We start from the raw sequence: 23383 nt of genomic DNA on the forward strand, positions 1-23383 counted from the left end.
CAAATAATATTGTAATTCGACTATTTAACCGTATTCCATATTTACCTTTGGCATCTACGTTCCATGTAAAAATATTGTGTTCGGAACTGTTGGAGGTGACCGGCTAATGTGTCGTTGAATGAAGTTTTATCGTCTGACTTCATAAATGTTTAATATCCTCAAGTATGAATATTAAATGCTGATTTAATGAGGGTTTATCATCTGCCTATTTTGCTCTCTATATCTAACTGTATAATTGCCTGATTGAATAATTAATGGTTATTATTTCCATTACAACAGTTATAGCTGTAGCAGTCCGAGGTTCTGAGAACCGTCGGTCGCGCATTTTTTTTACTGTCCAACGCATTGCTGGAAAAATGAAACTGAATACGAGCTTTGACCAGCTCATTCTCGATTGAGCCGCCTGAACTAAAAGGCGTGGCAGGTCGCGGTAACTCAGTGGTGCTCTGTCAAGATAAGCCCTCTAGGTTCAGCTCAGAAGCTGCAGTCAGCCATTATTGCCGAACCAAGTTCTTGTTATTTCACATCACTTATATCGACGATCATGGGCGGCTGCCGGGTGGTGATACTAGAGAACCTGCCTCAACGATGGAGGCACTTCCGGTGCTGTTCTTCGTCGTCAAGTTCAACTTTACGTCATAATCTGCGAGTTGCGTGGTAGGAGGTGGCAAGTGGTAGGCAATTGGTTGGCAACAGGTTGGCAACAGGTTGGCAACTGGTTGGCAACTTATTGGAGAAGGTACGTCGGATCAAAACGAGTCTATAAGCATGTCCGCAACCAGCTGTGCGCTCCATCGCTAGCTTATAATTTCTGAACCTGAGAAACGTTAAAACTTCTTGCAGCCTGCCACTTTACCAATTTCTGACTTTATATCGACCAAGCGCGGCAACCTTGATGGTTGGACCTAGCCGAACCGTATTTTTCCTGATCATATTTTTCTCTTGATATTTTCTTATCGTTCGTGAACTTTATTTCCTTATTTAATATATGAACTACCCAACTCATGGTTAATTGAATCATTCATCGTGTTATTTTGTCTTCATTTAAAATTTGCTGAACTTTAACCACTGGGCAGGGTGGCCCAGTGGGTTCATGCTTAGTATCGGTTCATGCGTAGTATCTTTTTTCTCAGTTGAGCTGCCAACGAATTTTGAGTTAAAGTTATCTCTATCTTTTCAGAACCTTGTCAATTTTTAATCCTTGGTACGTATGTTATTTGTAGTTCAATGAAGATCAGCAGCGACGATTGTAATGAAACATTTCCTGGAAAAAAATATTTATATTGAAATAATAACGAGACAATATATCTGTAATTAAATCCATTTAATTAATCAAATAACTGAACAGGTAAATAGAAGTTTGTGCGTATACTTCTATACACAATTGAGAGATTCCTTAATATAATTATCTGAACCTTTCATTCTTAAATTTGATACGAAATGACTTTTGAAATGAAATTCGCTTACAAATTTTTACGCGTCATTCCATTTAAATCAAAACGTAATTAGACATTTCTTAAATTTCAGAATCTAAAGTCATCGGTTCTGCAGTGCTCCAGCATTTGATGTTCTAGCAGTGTTCCTAATCCAGTGTTCAAACGTTCCCGTATCCAGTTCCACCGGCGTATCCACCTCCTCTTCGTCCTTTGCCTCCATAGCCAGAGTTAGAGCTGCCGGCATATCCACCTCCTTTAGGTCCGCTAGATCCGTATGAGCTTCCCGGAGTTCCAGCGTATCCACCACCACCACCAACAGCGCTGCCATCGTCCAATAGAGGATCCACGGCGTAGCCACGATCGTCAGCCTCCGAACCTCCCCATGGCAACGCCATCGCTGACATCACCAACGCGACAAATACGGCAAAAATCTGAAAAAAATTATATACTGTTTGAAGTTTAATAGTTTCGACTATTAAAATCTTAATTTATTTTGAGTTCAAATTTCAAGGTAACTTTAAATGGTAGGATGACAGCAGTTTTGTCACTAGGAGAAAATAAATCTGTCGATAAATTTTACTGACATCAGGATGACTTGTAAATAAATTCCGTTAATTGTAGAGGGAAGCATTCATTTGACTTCCAATGAATGAATATGGAATATGACTCGTAGAACGACATGAGCGTAACCATATGAATTGAACAATTGTAATACACAATAAATTCCAGGTGCTTGTAAGTTTATCATCGATATAAAGCACATGTAGCAGCGGCATAGTCTTTAATTATAATTAGTTTGAAGATAGCGTGACGTTGGTACGCTTTCCAAAATTTCAAAAAGTAATTTCTTGCTGTTTCTACTGTTCTCTTTTCTACGGTTGGTAACTCTTGTCCATCGTATAAATATACGAATAAAATTAACGACACCTTTAATATTATTCGTACATTGATTCTTTGAACCCCATAAGGAAAATGGGTGAAAAATAATTCAGCGATTTTCAAAATTTTCAAAGCCAAGGTTAGCTTTTCAAGTAAGTTGAGTTGCACATAATTAATAGTACTAATTAATAATTTAATTTCCCAAATTAAAGTTTTATCCATCATGGAAAACTAAAAATTTGCGAAGAAAAGATTCAGTTCACCGCTCAGAATTTGAGATACAAAAACTGATCCAAACCAAATCTAGCGCTCAATTTACCATCGAATTCCGAACGACTTCTTGATGAATTTCAAAATAAAATCATAATGAAACTAAAGATAACATATGCTATTACTAGTAGTTTATCCCTATGTCACTTGTCATTTATTTAAGTCAGTATAAGATAAAGGTGCAAAAACTTACCATAAACTTCATGTTCGTGTAGGCTGCTGAATGCGGACTGTATTGCTTGCAGCCTGCGCAGGCCTTATGTACCCGGAACTTAGCCTTGGGCAGCGGCAGTTTGACGTTTTGTTTGACCTTCAAAACCGGACGAAATCCTGGCCTGACTTTGTAATCATTGCCAAACTGAGGCTAGAAAAAGATCCGGGCGCTAAACTATGCATCGAATTCTTAGAAAATCCAGCCAGAGCTTCGCAATTATTGTTTCTTGGAATAATTCATTAGATTCACAACTTGAGGCAAAATACGGAGCATTCAAGCCCTTCGATTGGCAGAATGAGGAAGGAAAGATTTAAAATAAAACAGAGATGAACTTGTTGGAAAAATTAATCCATTTATGCGGGCACGATAACTTTGATAAGTTAAATACTCAATAGTTGGAAACACTGACGTTGAGCTGGATAAATAAAAGAAACTATATTTTCAACGTTTAAAATCATTCATTAATTTCCCATAAAGTTCATAAATCATAATGAATAATTAAAAAAAATTATAATGATGACTAAAAAAATTCAAGCAAATGAATTATCGAGCGTTAAAATCTAGATAATAAAAAGTTAAAAAGGTTCCATTGACGTTCTGTAAATTCGTGTAAACTGGGTTTTCAATTATTTTTTTAACAAGCTGCAATGACACTATTAATACCGAAAGTATATATTGTAGTTCAAGATTTTTCTTCATAAGAATGCTCTTTACGTTAGTAGCACTCTAACAGGCAAATATGTTGACAGAATTTGATACGCCGTTTCAAAACATTCTGGATTCCCCTGAAACTCGCAGACAAGAAACAAGTTTTTGATGACCTGAATGACCCTTCGCCCGCCCTAGTCGCGAAAAGCATGACACGTGTCTTTTCTGTGCAGATTATTACACGTGACTCTGCATTGCAAACCATTGCACGTATCTTGGCATTGCAAATCATTGCACGTGTCTTTGCAATGCAAACAATTGCACGTGTCTTTTGCATTGCAAACCATTGCACGTATCTTGGCATTGCAAATCATTGCACGTGTCTTTGCAATGCAAACAATTGCACGTGTCTTTGCATTGCAAACCATTGCACGTATCTTGGCATTGCAAACCATTGCACGTATCTTGGCATTGCAAACCATTGCACGTGTCTTTGCATTGCAAACCATTGCACGTATCTTGGCATTGCAAACCATTGCACGAGTCTCTGCATTGCAGACTCGTGCCTTTACTGCACAGACCACTGCACGTGTCTTTACTGTGCAATCATTATACGAGTATTTACTGTGCAGAAGGTTCCACGTGAAGTACGTAGAAAAAAAAATAAAACTTTTATCTGAGCTTTAATTAGGAATTATTTTCTTGGCTGAGAATTATGGTGAGAAAAACGACATTTTTAAATATTCCTCATAAGTAAAACGGACGTGTAAGAAGGTACAAGATATTGTGACGAACAATATACACAACAATGCGAGAATTATGGTCAAATATCTTTATTCCAATAAATCTCAACAACCAATGATTGCATAGTCAGCTAAGCTCATGAGCACGCCATGTACTTATATTTCGATCTTTATATAATTTATTTATTGTTTATTTAATTAAATAATTTTTACAGAGCATTTCGTTTTAGACATAATGTAAACGAACTGTGTTACACCGTTGATTTAAACTGAACTAAATAAAAGTAAGTGATTTATGCCAGACACAGGTTCTTAAATTTTTATGTACATTAGCAAATTCAGTCTCTTCTGGTAAATAGATATGCAATCACATTAAATAGACAGGTGAGAACATTAAATAGACAGGCAACAACAATCACTAATATACAAATCAATTCAACCTGCCTCTCAATGTATTCTTAAAAACAATTTCTGGACATGAATTTATTCCAGGTACCGCCTCCAAGTCAGTTGCACTCTTTTACAAAGCTTTAACAGGCACACATAAATAAATAACACATTTTGTCTATACGAAAAATAAATAAATAAGACAAAATAAATAAATAAATAATAATAATATATATCCGAATAGAGAACTAAATTAACAATAAATATTTAAAGTCTGGAAGAATTTTATTTTTTAGTGCTTCTTCTCAATTGTTGTTTCACGAAGCCAATTTATCCTTGCAGAGGAGCTCTTTGTTCAATACAGGTTCCATGTCTACATTGCCAGCCTCGCTCTTCAGTACTCCAGCGTAGCTGAGAAGTTGCATGTCATGGCGCGAGCTGAGTTTTTGTTTTCTCTCAATGTAGATTTATTTCAGCTTGGCATTAAGCTCCTCACGTGTAACACAGTCTTTATATTTTTCTAGGACTATTGCCGATTTTAACACGTAATTATGTTGTCGTTTTGTACTTCGTGCCAAGCAGGCAGATGTTGTAGGAAAAGGGCGGACAGTATTGCAAATGCAAGATAAGTGAGCAGCGTGCGTTTGCTGTCATGTCGTCCTTTTCTCATGGTCCATCCATTATCTGAGACAAAATTTTGTAAAGCGCCTCATCTCCTTGAGAGATGACCTTCTTTGGCCAGCCCGATAACTCGATTTGGCGTCGTGAGATTTTTTTTGTAAGAGGTTATTTAAAATCAACTGTCCAAGGACCCTATCTCATAAAGAACGACATACGCCAAGCCATAGCCAACATACCCGTCAATATGCAACAGCAAATTGAACGGAGCTTGAAAAATCGACTAACTAAGTTCATTGGCAATGGGGACCGTCATTTATCCGATGTCTCTAAAACAAAATGATGCAATAATTCAGGTACTGTCTTCTTCGATAAAACTTGTATCGTAATGATATCTTTACTGGTTCTTTTTTTCTTGAGCTTTCAAATCCGGAAGTTTCCGTGAACCATCCTGTATATTTCTTATGGTTATGGTTTATGCTGTGTTTGAAAATACCTTATGTGTGGGAAGTGCCTTATATTCTAAGTATATATATATTTATATGCATACAATTTTAATTTATGATCCTAGAAATCATGATTCTATGATTCTAGAATCAACGTAAGATCTATCTTGATGAATCTATGACATCATCAAGATAATCCTTCTCCTTATCCACCTAAATCGGGAAGACTCGAGTTCTGCGTTACTGTTCTTTCATTCGTTTATTGTTTCTGCTATTTAATGCTCCAATACCAACTTAATATCTACCAAATCATCTTCTAATTCCATCTCAATCCTTTGAGTCTGATAAGCCCAGGACAGGTTCTGCCTTCCTTGCCTGCATTTATTTACTCTCACCTGGCCATTTAATCTTCCAAAACCACCTAAACTTCCGCAAAATTGTCCGTCAAATCCACCACCATCCCTACGTCGGGAAGGCCCAGACGACGTCACTATATCTACAGCATGGGTTCATCGCACGCTCGAGCCACCGCCGACAGTTCTTAGCATCACCGGCAGTCCCGTAATAACAAACCTATTCAAAACACACATCCTACTTCCTCTCATATTTACATGAAAAACTTGCCTCAAAAAATGAACCCACTTACGTTTCTTGTAGTTTCCATATTGATGTTGATTTCAAGAACATCTCCACCCTAATTTTTCAAATAAAGCAGTTTTAATATATTGCACTGGTTTTTGGAGATCAATTACTAGAAAATCTAACAATGGGTATTCATGGATCATAAACCTGCAAGAAAAAAATGTTTATCTTTACCTTTCTTCATAAGAAGAAATGCATTGATGAGAAAAACAAATGGCGAACACATATTAACTGTCTGAAAATCTTTTATTATTAGCTTTTCAACAAACAGGAAGCAAAATTAACAAATATAACGATGTTAATGCAAACTAAAAAATTAATTCCTGTCTTTTGCGTAATATTTTGCAGGTAAATTTTAATTATTAAAGATAAAGACATGTCAGTCCCTATTGGCTTCGAGATCGCTAAGAGTGTAACATGCGAAGTGAATGAAAGTCGGAAAGTGCGAAAGCTGAAATATTTTTCTACCTTTCACGTCATGCGAATTGAAAGCAAGGCGGAAAAATGAACAACTATTATTGTGAGCCCTTTGGAGATACTCGTCTGAAAATGTGCACACAATCTCTGGAAACTTACATACAAAGCGCATAATTGTCTTTTTAAATCTTCAACAAAATTCTTCATAACGCGCACACAAACCTTAAATTTGATTCGAAAACTTTACCATGTGTATAACTTCGTCAAGGTTGCCTTCAGAGCATCGTTCATTGCCGAAAAAGAAACAAATTTTGAATATACTCTTCTAAAGTGCTGAACAAGATTTCTTAAAATTTATCTTGCATGAAATTTATTATGCATATCATTCATCAATAAATTGAATTATAATTTTAGATTCGATGTTAGTTTCTCTTCATAAAGTTTTATTGTTCAACAAGTACAATATTCTCTTACCTGCTTTCTCGCCGTGCCTGCCGCTGCCACGACAAACTATTCATTTAAATCACCAATAGATTTAAATTAACACCAAATATATCTTAAATGTTATCATAATATTCCGGAAACACCGCGCATAATACCTATGTAACTGCTACATACCAATTTAAATTTTCAACATATAACTTAAATTTTCAACAATAGTTATATTGGGTGAATTTAGTAATCTGTCTCATACTTTATCGCTAGGAGTCGCTAAAACATGATTAATTTTATTTTTCAGGCATGTACGGGGATAGAAGCTACCTTCCAAAATAACATGAAATATGATGCATTAATTTCGATTTGCCTATTCATTCAGCCATGAGTTTAAATTAATAATTTTAACTTCTCTGGACGAATCTATTATAAATTATCCGATTCAATGCAAATCAAACACTAGAAAAATTTCTCATATCAGTGGCGTGTAAAATAAATAATTTTCTTTGACTTGGTAGATGTTGTCTGTGAATTTTCATGCGTCTACGCTGTTATTCTAAGCAAAGTTTTCTATGGTGAGCTCTGAAAACGAGCGAATTTTCTCACCCTTTCTTGAGAGATGTCGCTCCCAACATCGATTAATTTGAGAATCTTTTATTCTAAATCTCCGATCATAATAAGAATGTGGCAAATGAAGAATTATTATTCCTGCTTTCTATGATTGTTATTATGATTATTATAATTATTTTAATTATTTTTCCCTGCTCTCCATGATTGTATTTAATGGAGTAACGTTCATCCACTCTAAACGCAGTCATTTATACATCTAATTTCATTCATCCTTGCTCATACAAACGTTCCATGTATATTTCTGTAATTTCATTTTATTTAACTGCACAAATTGGGAAAATATGGACACATAAACTTTTTCAATTATTTTTAACACAAGTGAACTAACCGCAAGATTAAGGCCAAGCAGTAGATTTAGAGTATGATTTCAGTTATAATTCCGTTACGCAATTTATAGGAATTTCACGTTCTCGCCAATGTTGAAACGATGAAATTATAGACCGAATTATCGAATGCTAATGAAGACATTAGAATTATTTCTATGAGATAGCAAATAATATCGCAAGCAACAAGATTTCTTGTATCAATAAATTGTGTTAACAAATGGCATCAGCGCACGTCTGAGGCGACGTGTTTGAAAAGTGTTGGAAAGTATCATTTATTTCTCTCAAAGGTTGAAACTTTATTCATGTTTATTTTCGCGTCGTCGAAAAAATTTCTTGTCATGAAAAAGAACGAAGTTCTCGAATTAATATCTCAATAATTTTCATGATTTGCTCCTGAACATTCAGTTTTGATTTCGATTCAATTTAAAAACGGGTTTTTGTAACGTTCAAGATGAAAATATTTCACTTTGATCGTCTTAAATTATCATCATGTAATAATTGGATTATTATATGCACATGCCATCTCATATTACTCTGGTTCATTGCCCGTTTTTATAGTATAATAGATTCAACCACGCCTTGTGTGTGTTTGAAATGCATATTTTGTGCGAATTTAAAACGTCGTAAGATCAGCATGCGGCTTCATCATTAGTGACAAAATTCTTGCTCTATATTCTATGTATAATATAATACTGGTCTTTCTATATAACAATGGGACAACAGATAGTATAAGGAATTTACGAACCGATGTTGCGAGCATCTCCAGCACCTGAACTGTATTTCAGTAGCCTACATAACATAAATAATATTATATGCCTATAGTGTGAAATATTTTGATCTATTGACGAATGTAAGATGTAGTATTTTAATTTCTGTACAGAATTTTACATCACAAATTCCAAGATCAACTTTCTTCATCGCTTAACCGTATCCGTACGGGAAATGCAAATTCACACGATAATAAATGACAAAATTAATAAAATATAATGATTGAACATTGAAAAATTTGCTCGCTGGAGGAAAGAAGCTGATTCGATGTGTGGTGCACGAAAAATGTTGAAAAAAAATATTGTTTTTGGAGTAAGTGTTTTACATTGTAATTCGCCGAAAAGAATTTTCAATGAACAAATTTTGTGTCATCGTCACTGTACAATGTATCACTTCGTCTCCAGTTAACCTGCTGAGCCTTCAAGTTTATAATTAATTCTGTTGTTTTGCTTATCCAGCCACTTGTACTTCATGTATAACGACAAATATTTTGGCAAAAATGTGGGGAAAAATCTTTTTTAATCAAAATTCTCTACCCGATCAACAAAACTACGTTCGAGTTACTATACAAAATGAACTTTTAATAAGTGAAGCATAGATGAACTCTCAGAAAATTTCTCCTTTGAAACCTAAAAACTAACATTTTTCAGTTATCCAAATCACGATTTTCGTAATTTAGATGCAGTCTTAATATTGGGGACTGATTGATTCAACAAAAGATCTTGTCTTAATTTTCGAGATTATTTATAAAAGTTGATAATTTTTTTCAACTCTAAACATTGTATTTTACCGTTACAACGGTCGTCTAGTAAAACAAGGATTGGTAAAAATCGATGAGATGATAAAAGATGGTAAACATTTTAAAGGTTTGAAACTCACGAGTAATTGCTACTCTTTATTAAGAATAATTGCATTGTTGTCGAGATGAAATATCTCGAAATGTTCTCAGAGTTTAATTCACTAAATCCATTTATACTGAACTTCATGAGAATTTCTTACAATTTTTGTTTCCGAACAATGCAAAAGTGCGCAAATGTTGAATAAGTATATCATCATTCTCGGAGGGTCAAGTTCAAGTCATTATCCGTAGTATCCACCTCTGAATCCACCAAAGCCGCCTCGGAACCCGCCATATCCAAATCCGCGACGGTAGCCACCCCATGGATCAGCTTCGGGCTCTGGCTCGGGCTCCGCAGACCTCTTCTTGCGTCCGTAATATCCATATCCACCACGGAAGCCACCGAAGCCTCCACCAAATCCACCATAGCCTCCGAATCTGCGGTAGCCCCAGGGTTCTGCTTCCGGTTCAGGAGAAGCTTCGGCCACGGGTTCTGGATCTGCAGACCTCTTCTTGCGACCGTAGTATCCATATCCTCCTCGGAAGCCACCGAAGCCTCCTCTGAATCCACCATACCCCCCGAACCTGCGGTAACCCCAGGGTTCGGCGGCAGCTTCGGGGTTAGGGTCGGGGTCGGCGTACGCCACCGCAGCGAAAACAAGCACAGCAAGCAACTGAAAGATGACAACAATTTTAGCGCGAGCAGTGGAGTCATAAAACCAATTTTGTTTATTGAATTCTAATATGCATCGACAATAAACGAGAAAATATAACTCAGTACTCACTGCAGTGAGCGACAGAGAGCAAAATTTCTTGTCGATGAAAACGTGAAGTCTCGGAAAGACAGACAGACGGACAGACGGACGGACGGACGGATATGGCGAGCACAATAGCGCCTTTTTTCCAGAAATGAGAAAATGCGCTAAAAATGATAATATTGTTTAATATTTTTCCGAGTGATTCTTAACAAGCTTGATTCTTTCTACAGCAGTCGCGAGAAGACAACTTCGCCACTGCCAATGCGAATCTTATGAGTTGATTGAAATTAAAACTCCAGCCAGTCACAGCAGCAGATATTTTAAGTCATTTAATTATTTGATTAGATTAAATAATTTAAATTTATGTTAAACAATGGTCAGAATCGTAATGAACATTGAATTTTTTACAACAATTTCGACCGATTTGTTGTCTAATTGTAAGATGTAATATAACATGGAGTGCAAATAATGTGATCTGGATTCAGGAGGTTTCAAAAATTGTTCTTGTTTAACGTTCTAAATACGACAAATACACCATATATTTGATAAACATTCATATTAATAGTATAATTTATCCAATTTGACATATTGACTTGTAATTCGACCGTTCCCATTCAAGTATTTGATATGTAAATCTTTAACGAGAACATTTATGCTTATGGTCTAGTGGATGTAAGCTTTAGAACGGTCATATTTTTGGTTTTAAAGGCTCCTCGGAGTGCAAGGAATACAAAGATGGGCTAATGAGTGAGCCTGAAAATAGGCTTGCTTATCAACAAGCTCACTCATCATCCGGTTGAACACAAAGAAATTTTGTGTTAACCTGAGATTGTTGTGCTTAGAAGCTAATTTACTCATACCAAACTCTTTTTGCCTCCATTTCACCATGAGCAGCCATTCATTAATCATTTTTTTCATAGTAAATTTTACTCGGTTCAATGTCTGATTATAAAGTAAAGTTTAGTTTTTTAATACAATTAAAAAAATTATTAATTCTACGTTCTTATACCTCTATTTGTTCCATGAAAAATGAATTTTAAATAGTGGAAAACTTTCGGGGTAAGAAATTCATTTATACTTTACGCTCTTGAACAGAATTTTTTCTAACATTTTTTACTTTGGGTTGTGTAATTTTGCCGGCTTATAATGAAAAATAAATTTTGTAATCATTTTACGATGGTAATGTTGTTTTCAGCTAAAATCCAGATAAAAGACAACTGCGTAATATAAGATTTCCCAAGTAAGAAAGCTCCTCGGAGCGCCATACTTACAATAAGCTTCATCTTCTCAGACTTGAGTGTAAGTTGTACCGACTGTTCGAAGCCGCGGCAATATATAGCTATGACTTGACCTTGGAAGTGCGGTTTTTGCGCCCTCGGTTGTACTTGGTAATCATTTTTACATAAAACATAGATCCTGGCTTTCTATATTGCTCTTGAGGGTTCTCGGCTCGAGTCGCTGTCAATCCAACGCCACCCGCCGTGCTGCAAACATCGTCCGGCCACCAACTCAACCGACTCACTTGCACTCGAACATTGCGTTAACTTTGATAATTCTAATGCCCCATATGAGCATTGTGTTGCCTTGATCAGCCTAAGATTTGATAAATTTTAAGCACGATAAACTTATTAACTCATTGTAAAAATGTGTTATGCCATGATTTGTCGAAACTTTGATTAACTTAAACCATGAAAAACATTTAATACCTCGATCAAGCGTTTCTTTATACCTCGGTTTAACAAATATTTGATAAACCTTATCCTTGTTGAACCTAATGTCTCATCAAAACATTACGATGTACCATGACAAAACAAACCTTGTAAAACCTTATGCCTCATAAACTTTACGATATACCTGGACTTACTGAATCCTTGCTGAGCCCCATGCCTCGATCATTCATTTTGTTGGTATAAAAGTTTCATCACGTTTTCTTATAAAATTCTTGATAGACCCCAATACAAATTCTTCCATTTAAGTGCTGCATATAAAAATTAAATAAAAATAATACGATTCTTTTCATACGCGCATTGTGGTCACAATAAACAAGGATTGATATTTTTTTTTATTTTCATATCTTTACTATATATTTGTTAACATATTTTTTTACTAAATATATAAATATATTTTTTTATTTATATATGTTATAAGTTCATATCCTGAACTTTCCTAAGTCAAGTTGAGCAAAATTTATACAGTTATTGCTACTTTTTTCTATCGCTAGTGGATTTTTTGTAGGCCTTACAAACGAAAGTACGAAGGCATTCAACTTTTGAAAATTCATATAATTACAAATCTAACATCGAAATATTAATTATTCAATTAAGTAAATTAAGTATCCAAATTATGAAACATTGTACATAGCATACTAATATTTTTGAGATTATTGTATGCGGTCTATATATAGACACATAACTTTTCATATTTAGACAAGGAACGTATTGAAGGGCCTCCAACAGATGACTTATCGAAGCTGGAATGCGCTATTAATTGTTACTCACGATTTCATATACGATCAAAGCGCGACAATTTCGTTCGAAGGTCAATTTTTTTCTGTTAATCGCGGCTTTGCAAGCTCGAAGAAAAATAAATTCTCATGCTCGGAAAACAGCTGAACTTGCGTCTAAAGTAAATAAAAAGAGGATTTAAACTAATTAGAGATTATATACTGTCTTCGAATTCATTCGAGAAATGCTAGCAACTCAACCTCAATAGAAACACTTAAAGAAATTTAATTTATGATCCGTTTTACTAGACATCACGAATAAGTACACTGCTACAAAAGGTAACATTTGCACAATGACGGTAACGCACCACAAAATATTCAAGAAATAATTTCTTTAGGTTTGTTTGTTTCATCACGCTAAATTACTCATGCTTAGCTCGTCGCGTAGAAAACATGAGAATTTATTAGGCCCCTGCAGTGCAAATATAAAGCTATGCGGGGGCAGACATGCAAACATTCGCACGTCGCTTGACGTGGGCGTGGATTGAAACATTTATCCTGCATTATAAAACAAATTAAAAATGATTACTTTGTGAAGTCAGTTGTTCAAACGAGAAGATCTTCTCATGTCTTTACAGCGTATTTGTTTAAAATTATATATAAGACCCTAATTAGGACAATAAATACCCCGAAACAAAATTTTTTAATGATCTTCATCCCTTTTTCATATAATTTATGTTTCAAGATTTAGGAAGATTTGATGAATGTGTAAGTATAAGCAAGCGATGACATTTGAGTCGAAGAGTAACAGTTAATTTAGGTTCAAAGCTTGATAAAATTGGTGAAATTTTGATGAGTAATCAATTCCATTTTGCAGGAGCCACAAATAAATTAAATTGACAGATTTGCATTGTTCGCAACAACCGTACCTCTTTCCCCTCCTCGAAAATTTTACTATAACATCAATAACATTACAAAAAATATTTAAATTACGATAGCGTAATCTTTTGAACGATGTTCCCCACTTTAATGTCATGTATTCTCAACTGAACTATTCCGACTGAGTAAAAAATGATCGCAAACAAATAATATAATAGTCATACATATAATAGTAATAAAAATTACTCCGATTGACACCAATTAATGATCGAAGCACATATAATTGCCATACAAACGGTCGCAATACAAATAGCGTAAAAATTTTACTGATGATAAAATTCAATTATAGTAATACAAAATACTGCAGTACATATAATTTCAATAAAAATTACCGTAATACAAAATATTATAATGAAAAATATCGCAATTAGAATGATCGCAATATCTATTATTGCAATGCGAACAACAAATCTAGCAACGAGAATGACATTCTTTGACAATAACAGAGAATGAATATGTCCATATACAGTTCCCCAATTTTGCGGAGAAGGTAAGCTCCCGTGTGTAGAGTTGCTTTGAGTCTGCTCGGTCGGAGCCCCAGAGTCAAACTACGCTCCAAGTCACAATTTACGTCTGGACCAAAGAAAGAGTTTAGATGTCATTACAACGCATCTCATGATTCACTGAGATATTCTTGCCTCAAAAACTGCTGCTTTCCATGTCACATTGAAAACTAAACTGTGATGCCCTTCGTCAACCATATCCAAGAAAAATCATTAAGACAAGGTTCTTCGTAAGATAAGCCAAAATATGAATAATGCTGACCTAGATCACTTCAAAAACCCGTGAGTTGCTTGTCGAAGGGCAATCAATGTTCCTTGCGTAAATGAAATCCTCGATTAATATCAGATATTTACAGTCAATCACGGCAAAAAGGTAGCAATTACTAATGTTGATTTGGGAGCCGACAATGTGTAATATTGCCTACTCAGGACAAGTGTTCAGGACAAGTGTTCTTTTTTCCAGAGTATGAATGAGGTTGTCGGATATGAACATCTTGGTGGCCAGCTACATTAAGATTTCATGACACACTTATTAATTCTGTTAGAGAAGAGTTCGTAAACTGTTATAGCGATGCTGATGAACTGCGAAGACTTGTAAGCGATATATTTCGATGCATTTTGGATGATCTTCCTCTACACGCGAGAGACGTATTCTCGAAGCTCATCATCAACAACACAAGCAAAAGGGCGATCCATGGTCGAAATTCTCCTCATATCTAATTGCAGGCCGAAGATTTTTTCCTCTCCGAAGACCAGCCAATTCAACTGAAGATTCTTATTTATTTTTCAGCCACCTACCCGTGAAAGTGGCTCCTCGACCCTGTGCAGATCAAATCATTTGCTCAAAACGGGTTTTTTGCTGAAGCAGACTTGAGATGTGTCGTTACAATCACAAGACCGCGTCTTGTTGCTAAGATAGAAGGATAGTCTTCCCATTGAAATAAATAATTGATATATAATTTTCGATCAATATATTAAAAGTTCTACAAAGATCAAGAGCAGTTTAATTCTGCTTTCTTTGCCGTCATTAGTCTGTTAGAGAATCTGCACTGATGAAGATAAGTGCGTTTGGTTTAAATGTCATAACAGGCTTGGTTCCAAAGACAGGGGTCGCGTGCGGAAACATTTTGAGAACTACTAAGTTACTGGTAAAAATCCTGACGAATTTATAGAAAGAAAACAACTGCAGAAAGATAGCCGTGGATTGTCCTTGAGCTGTTGGGAGCGACCGCCTCTTATGCTGAGACCGTTCTGACACCAGTAAATTGTCTCCTGCTTTACCGGCGACAAATCAGAGGAATATACAGTTGTTTTTTTTAATATAATATACAATTGTATGTAATGCAATTGTTTTTATTGCATAGACTGGTCTGTTTGTCCGTGTATTAGATCAATTTGCAAGTCGATTAGATCAAGTGCTATTGAATCGGTGGTCGATGTGCTTTAATTTCTCGAACAGAATATCCCTATTTCAAGATCATGTTATTTTAATTTGTTGCTGGACCGAATTGAAATTCCAGCTCATCATTTTATTCTTCAAAAGGTTTCGTAATAATTTTAAGTTTTAATATTTCGATATAGCCATTCTTCTCAGTTTTGCAAAGTAATTTCATGGTTTTCTCCAAAGTCTTTTAGACCTATAATAGCAGATCAAATCCTGGAATCAAGAAGTACGAAATAGCCTTTTGAACGCTATACATTTTTGTATTGCCATCCTCTTGTTATTCATGACGCTGCCAGGGGTTCTGCTGAAGGAGACAATAAATAAATTACCTGTGTATTTGTTTCACAATAATTTAATAATTAGTGCACTGCAGCAGCCAACCTGCTGCGCCACTATAAAAGGAGGCCAATTTACTTCAGCTCATTGATGAAATCCGAGGTTGTTATTTGTTTTCATTTCAAGCAATCTAGACAGCGAAAGCTAATATGACACTTCAAAAAAGTAGGAATAAAAAATGTTATCACATGAATATGGCTTAGAGCGGACTTGTGGCTCGGTCAGCAAGTGCTATCGCAAACAGATTTACTAACAAACAGCATTCATTTTTCTACTGTTAAGATCTGAGTCCATGCAGATCTTCCAAAATCTGAGTCAATGCAGATCTTCTAACTGCGATATGAGTGACACACGCTTCGTAATACTTCATGGAAGCGTATCGATTTAAAATCTCTTCCTTCTGTGCATATAGTGACACAGACAATTATCTTTTTACAGCTCCAGTCTTTAAGTCAATTCGACTAAGGAATGCAAATTTTGATACGCAAAATTGAAAAGAATTGCAAATTTTTATAGGCAAACTTAAAAAAATTTTGGTCACAGATTACAGTAAACAAGTAGCAAAGAACAATCCAGATAAATGTATTCGTTCGGCGGAGATTCAGAGCTTGACAAAGAACTAACGTATTGTATTCCTTCGTTTCTTTTGTATCAGCATAAAATAATTGAAAATGGTGCATCTCTGATATGTCAGTCATCGGATAATATGATGGAAACATGCAGTAGCCCTAATTTTACCCAAGGTTACACATAGGTCGAGATAGGTTTTAATGTTTATTACTTCGAGCTATAGGAATATCTTATTTTAATTTTCTTCTTTGATGCAGGGAGACTGTGAACTAATAAGGCTTTATTCATCACAAATATCGCGAGGAATTATCCGCGTCGTCTGCTCACAATGCCCGATAATACCATCCTTTTCTTTTCCATCAGCGAAATTCAGGAATTAATTATATCTTATCCGTAATATCCGTATCCTCCGCGGAAACCACCAAATCCTCCGTATCCGCCACGGAAACCGCCATATCCAAAGCCACGGCGAAATGGCTCTGCTTCAGCTACTGGTTCAGGATCTGCTGACCTCTTTTTACGGCCATAATATCCATAGCCTCCGCGGAAACCGCCGAAACCTCCGTATCCTCCATATCCTCCATATCCTCCATATCCTCCGTATCCGAATCTACGGAAGCCAAAAGGTTCAGCCTCTGGTTCTGCTTCAGCTTCCGCTACTGGTTCGGGATCTGCTGATCTCTTTTTACGGCCATAATATCCATAGCCTCCGCGGAAACCGCCGAAACCTCCGTATCCTCCATATCCTCTATATCCTCCGTAACCGAATCTGCGGAAGCCAAAGGGTTCTGCCGCGGCCTCGGCCGCCGGTTGAGGATCGGCGTAGGCGACCGCCGCAAGCACAAGCAATGCGCACACCTGCAACCAAACACAATATTGAGACCGTCATTCAGACAGTTTTTATTCTGCAAAGTGTTAAAGAATAACGAAAACAAATATATGAGACATGGATTAACAAGTTTAGTGATAATGATCCTAATTATCACAAGCTATTCTAAATTCACGAAGGGCATACCAACATGATTCCACACCGCAGCGATATTCACGCATCGATGGGAATGAAAAGATTGCTCGAAGATAATATTGTGTAAGACAATCGAAATTAGAAGTATTTAAACAGCAAAGAATAACCAATGGAAATTCTACAGCTCGAAAGAGACTCGTGTAAATAACAAGACAACAATTTAATATTAAAATCTGAAAGATCTCACGAATCTACTACACAGGAGTTGAAATTTCAGAATTTCATCTAAAGGAATAATCAACTTGCCATTGCCGAAACTTTTCCTACATCCCTTAAAGTGAACTCTAAAAATTATCATAATGATCGGCGCCAACACGTTAACAACTTTTTATTTGCGATTAGCGGCTCCAATTTGGCAGATTTTATCACATTTTGCTTATATGATGAAATGGGCTCTAATGATCATCTTATGATAGGAGGTTGATGATCTGTTGATTACGGCTGAAATGATTATCTGATGCACTCGATTAGTTCATTCATATCATTGTTTTACATCGACATGTCCCGGGAAGTGCATTCAATAATTGCTACTTGAGAAAAGTATCCTAACAAAGCTCGTAACTCCTACTAGGAGATACAATCCTCTCCTACTTTAAATTAAAACGTTGATAGAAATAAAAGCATGATACAATTTTATCGTTACCATGTGATTTCAAATGATCATATAAATCCTTATGCATAAGTCAGATTTGAGGCAAAGGTGTGGCTGAGAGACTTTTTCGATGAGATAAAGATGTTTTGTATAGAATATTTCTCAACGAAGAAGAAAGGTTCGGTACTCACAAGTATCTTCATCTTTGCTGTCTCCGGTTGGAAATGCTCTACGGCCAGCAACCCCTCCAATTTATACAGCAGCTTTGGCCTCCAGGGAACGTTCTTGTTGCGAGTCAAAACCAGTCGCAGCTGTGATATTACTGGCCAGAAACCGGCTTTCTTATCACAGTTTCTCGGGGGCATGCATCGCAGCGCTCTTCAGCATCAGGACAGCGCCTCTATGCATACCCTCATACCAGGCCCGACCGTTGCAATGTCAAGACATTACTTGCCGCGCGCTACGAACTTTTTGTTGGAAACTTGTCGATGCGTTTTCCAACAGTTCGAACTTCATCGACTTCTTGTACTAATATACTTTCTTGAATAAAGTTCCTTCATCGCGAGCTTAAGAGCATTTAGCTAAAATCATCAAGTCTCGTTAAATAATCCAATTCTGTTCAACATCATTATTTTCGGAAAAAAATTTAAGCCTGTTTATCAAAATATTTTTAACGAAATTTCATTTTCCGTAGCACGTAGTTTTAAAGTCCAATCGGGATGAGAAAACTAAATTTTGAGCAATTCAAAACGGAATGTATTCGAATCTGCGGAACGATTTTTGGCTTCATAAATTACTAACATATATATATAACCTGAACAATTTTTTCACCACTTTATTTTGTAAATTTTTCACATGTGTGAACAATTCAGCAACATGCATTCAACAGACGTACATCAACTTCAGAACTTTCATCATACTTGGGGGGTTTACCGAGTGCAGATTTCGACTTGAGTAAACGACTCATATTAAATTTCATGACGAGTTAATTCCTAAACTCGTTTATTATGTTATTTAAGGTGCTACATAAATGGCATCTCTATTCGGATCTTGACCAATAAAATTTGGAAACCACTCCATCTTTATTTTTATCTTAAGTGTCACTTTTACACTTAAATTCTTTCTTTATTAAGGCTTCTGCAGTTGATTCGTTTCAACGTCCGTGCGTTACCAGCACATGCACCCAATTTTCAATTAACGAAGTTGTTCTTAAATAATCAACTATTTTGCTCGCTATTCGAATAGTCGAGCTCATTTGGTTGCACAAATGTATACTACGCAGCAGCCATGTGCGCATATTAAAATTACCAATGACAGAACAGCGGCGCAACAAAGACGTTATGCGTATAAGATGATAATAGGTGTACGGTTTTAGTATCGGTGTACCCGTCACGAAAAAATTACATATCCCATAAGACTAAATAGCCTCGATGATTTTTTGCAAACCGCTTATCTTGTTTCTTCTTAAAAGGTTTTTCTTTAACCTCCAGAAGCATTCGACAGACCTTCAGACTGTGGCCCATGGACACAACTGTGATTCAGTCATTTCTGTTGAGCTAATAAATAATAATAATTATTATTTATAATATTTACTAAAACAGTCCAATGAAATGATTGCTGGTACATTCTAGCTAGTAAAAATTTGCATGCATTTGAATAAAGCAAAATTTAAGCAAATAGGTAGATAATATTAAAAACATGCCTATTTCTCCGTTTAGCGATAGCAAAAATAATAAAAATCTACTTGGATAAACGTCCAGCAGTTGACCTCATTGGATAAACGCAAATATTGCATAATAAAGAGAAAATAATATCTTGTACTTGGACGTGAGTATACGATGTGAAAATTATATTATATTGATACACAGTTACTACAAACATCGTACGTCCGGCAGTTACCACGCATCTCAGTATGCGTCGTAACGCAGCGGTAGAAGTTCTCAGGAGCGCATTCATGCCTCGCAGCATAGCGACAGTTTCAAGGTTCTTGGACCGCCGCCGCGGTGTGGGATCACTGATCTTGCTGCAGGATAGTCATCCTAACCAAACCCGCAGTGAGCGGACTCGTTTCTTACGCCATGCTAATGCAATGCTAGTGTTTCCGCAGGCGTTGGTAGTAATAATCTATGTCATGAAGAAGTTATAATATTCAATCATATAAATCATTCTTGTTTTGCTTCTGCAATATATTATTTAAATTGTTTCTCATTATACTATATTATTTATGAACATGACCTTAGTTTTAAAGTACGCAAATGAAATTCATATAAAAATTCTTAGTCTCTTAGTATAAATACCATAAAATTTTTTGTTTGTCAGGCGGTGTACTGCTTCAAAATGATTGAAACAAATTTCAAAAGCTAAAAAATTTAAGTAAAAAATCGCCCCAAATATTCATTATATTTTAAAGGGAAAATTTCGGAGACAAACTCGTAATTTGTAATTCAAGTTATGCCAAACGAACGATTGAATTTATTCACTAGGCATTAAAACCTAAATGAGCGCAGTCGAGGTAACATAAAAACCTATATGTTTAGAATTTTAAGCGGTTAGATCAGTTTTTACGTTACTTGACCTTGAGACTCTAAAGTTTAAATCTACACTACCTTAATTTTGTCCGTTTGTTTGTAGCAGTATTATTGTATTTTAAACTGATGATGGAACTGGTCTACTATTCGTTTCAATGAAAGGACGATGAGTTTTCTTAGCATTCTCTCTACTTTTAAATGGTGGCGAATATCCGAGGTAAATGAAATAAGCCTTCGATAGACCAAATTATACTCGGATGAACCGGGTTAAAGTGTCATTAGGAAGATCGAAGAAATATTGGATGGAATATTGAGCAAGCCATTTCGGCGGCGCTTATTTCATCTAATTTATCTCTTAATGGAATCTCGCCTGCCTTGAGAGAGGGACAGCGCTGATCGAAATTGGATCGGTGATAATACCACGTTGGATTCAGCCTCCACCGCTTTAGATTCAACCTTACACGTGTTATAATGTTATTTCTACCAGAATTGCTAGTTAATCTTGTGGAAAATTTTTAAATGTAATGTAAACAATGTAGCCTGGCAGACGCAGGACTAGCACGCAGTTAGCGCATGCGCAACACAGCAGTTCTTAAGGACAAGGTAGGGGACTCCCCAGTTTTTTTACCTCGAAATTGGATCATAACCCATACGTGGTAACGTACGCAGTTCGGCGTCTTGTTCGGCGCATATTTACAAAAAAAATAAACATAATTGTTATTTTTTCAGCTAGCCAGCAAATTCCAACCATATTTTATAATATAAATAAATCAAAAGGAGGTGAATGAAATTAACGATGGTGAATCCACTAATTTAAATGCTTTAAATATTTGTAACCGAGAAACACACAACCCTACAAAATGAATTATAACTGAATTAGTTTTGTTATCTTTTTGGTTATGCATTGAATGTGCATAAGTTCACTAAAAAGCCATAAAAGTTCCCTGTTTGAGTAGAAACGATGTAGTAATTGTATTTGTTCTTTTACTCATTCAAAGGGAGTTTTCCCGCTCTTGGAAATTTATTCCGAATTGCTTTTTACGCTCAAATTAGATTAAAAAAACACTGGAAAGAAAAGATATTAATATGTCATAAATGTATTCAAATGCATCATTTATCGAAGTTGATTAGTTTCATAGCGCATTACACTTGGGCAGAGGAAGAAAATCTTTAGCCTAGCATCGTTATTCAGAGATTTAGTTAATTGATATTCATGAGCGAATTGAACACCACCCAAAACGTGCGCAGTTGCCAGCAATCTCATGCATGAAGGGCTATAGACCCTTGAGACCGCCAACCCTGTCGTATTGTCGTGGCAGTTATCAGTGATTGCGTCCCACACTTTGATAATCCAGATAAATACACACACCGAACAATCCTTGACTACGATAACAATAAGACCGCTATGAATTCTTGCTCGAGCTGTCGCTTTAACCTAGCTGCGCCCAAAATCTGCTCGAAGTTCGTAAGTAAAGTTGAAGCCGTGTAATAGGTTCTGAAAACAAAATTGTAATTTTTCCATATATATCTGAAACTAAGACGAAGGGAAATAAATTATCAAATGAATTCCAACAAATGAGCTTATGATTCCAGTAATAACACAATAATATGAAAAGTGGAACAATGTATTTGCAAACTAACAAGAATTATGAACGCACCGCAATATTAGGTGTTGTTAGTTAGTGCATTATTCAACATATAACTGAAATAGAAAATTGTTTATAAAAGCATTCTCTGGTCATTAATCAAGCTTGTATAAAGTAAGGACTTCTGCCGCACTATACCAACAACTGAATACATACACCAACGACGATAATTATAATCAGTCCAATGCAAAAGGTTGGGGCTATACGTATATCTGAGAAGCTATACGTATCTTTGTTAAAGACTTAGAAACTGGAAAATGAATTACAGTTCTAGAAAAAATCTTTACGACCACAAAATACGACCACAAAAAGCTCCCTATTCTTATACTAGATAAAAAATACTGATTAATTCCAAAGTGTATAGGACAAAGAATTCCTCTTCCTATTCTAAGATGGATAGTGAAGTAAAGTAAAGGTTTTTGATAGATCAGTGAATGATATTAAAATATATAAAAATCACTTAGAAGAAATCAAATGCAAATTTAACGAATTATCAGAAAAAGAAAATCTCCGTGTGTCCCTCGTGCTTTCCCATATGTGTGTGTGGCGACCAATTAACTCCTTCCCGTGACGGTGCAGAGAACAATTTTGTAATTAATTGTCCAAACGCAATTACGGTAGATGATTGGAAAATTGGTCTTAAGTGCACGACGCAATTCCATCATAATGTTTAGAAAAGTAAACAAGCTTGGCACTTAATTGCAGCGTGCAATACAGCGCGAATGAAGTGTTGATATAAATTATTGAATTAGGAGTTATCGTGAGCGTGATTTTCCAACGGAGGTCTCGCTACTCGATCCAGTCAATACTAGAGGCCGATAGTCAGGTTAAACTATCGTACATCGTAATTGAGAGTGCGCAAGCGTACATCATAATTGAGATTTCATAAAAAACACTGCTTTG

At 35.9% G+C, this 23383-nt stretch overlaps 2 protein-coding genes across 2 annotated transcripts; both read right to left on the reverse strand.

Annotated features, from left to right (window-relative positions):
* Positions 1-1265: 1265 nt before the first annotated feature.
* LOC108668993 (glycine-rich RNA-binding protein 7) lies at positions 1266-2889 on the reverse strand. The gene is made up of 2 exons (XM_018156277.2): positions 2779-2889; positions 1266-1867 (listed from the first exon to the last, which is right to left on the reverse strand). Exons 1-2 carry the CDS (start codon positions 2788-2790, stop codon positions 1595-1597), a joined length of 285 nt encoding a protein of 94 aa, XP_018011766.1. The 5' UTR covers positions 2791-2889; the 3' UTR covers positions 1266-1594.
* A 6852-nt stretch (positions 2890-9741) lies between these two features.
* On the reverse strand, positions 9742-18578 carry LOC108668898 (TATA-binding protein-associated factor 2N-like). Its single transcript, XM_047880435.1, has 3 exons — positions 18498-18578; positions 17110-17548; positions 9742-10256 (listed from the first exon to the last, which is right to left on the reverse strand). The coding sequence occupies exons 1-3, from the start codon at positions 18507-18509 to the stop codon at positions 9940-9942; spliced, it is 768 nt and encodes a 255-aa protein (XP_047736391.1). The 5' UTR covers positions 18510-18578; the 3' UTR covers positions 9742-9939.
* Between the last annotated feature and the right edge of the window lie 4805 nt (positions 18579-23383).

Source organism: Hyalella azteca, unplaced genomic scaffold (assembly GCF_000764305.2).
Source record: "Hyalella azteca isolate HAZT.00-mixed unplaced genomic scaffold, Hazt_2.0.2 contig5386, whole genome shotgun sequence".
Lineage (NCBI taxonomy): Eukaryota > Metazoa > Arthropoda > Malacostraca > Amphipoda > Hyalellidae > Hyalella > Hyalella azteca.

Excerpts from the sequence above, each read along its gene's own strand:
- LOC108668898 (XM_047880435.1), bottom strand. Across the intron at positions 10,257-17,109 it reads CGGATACGGAGGATTTGGTG|GAGGCTTCGGTGGCTTCCGA; the intron begins GTTTCCGCGGAG and ends GTGGATTCAGAG.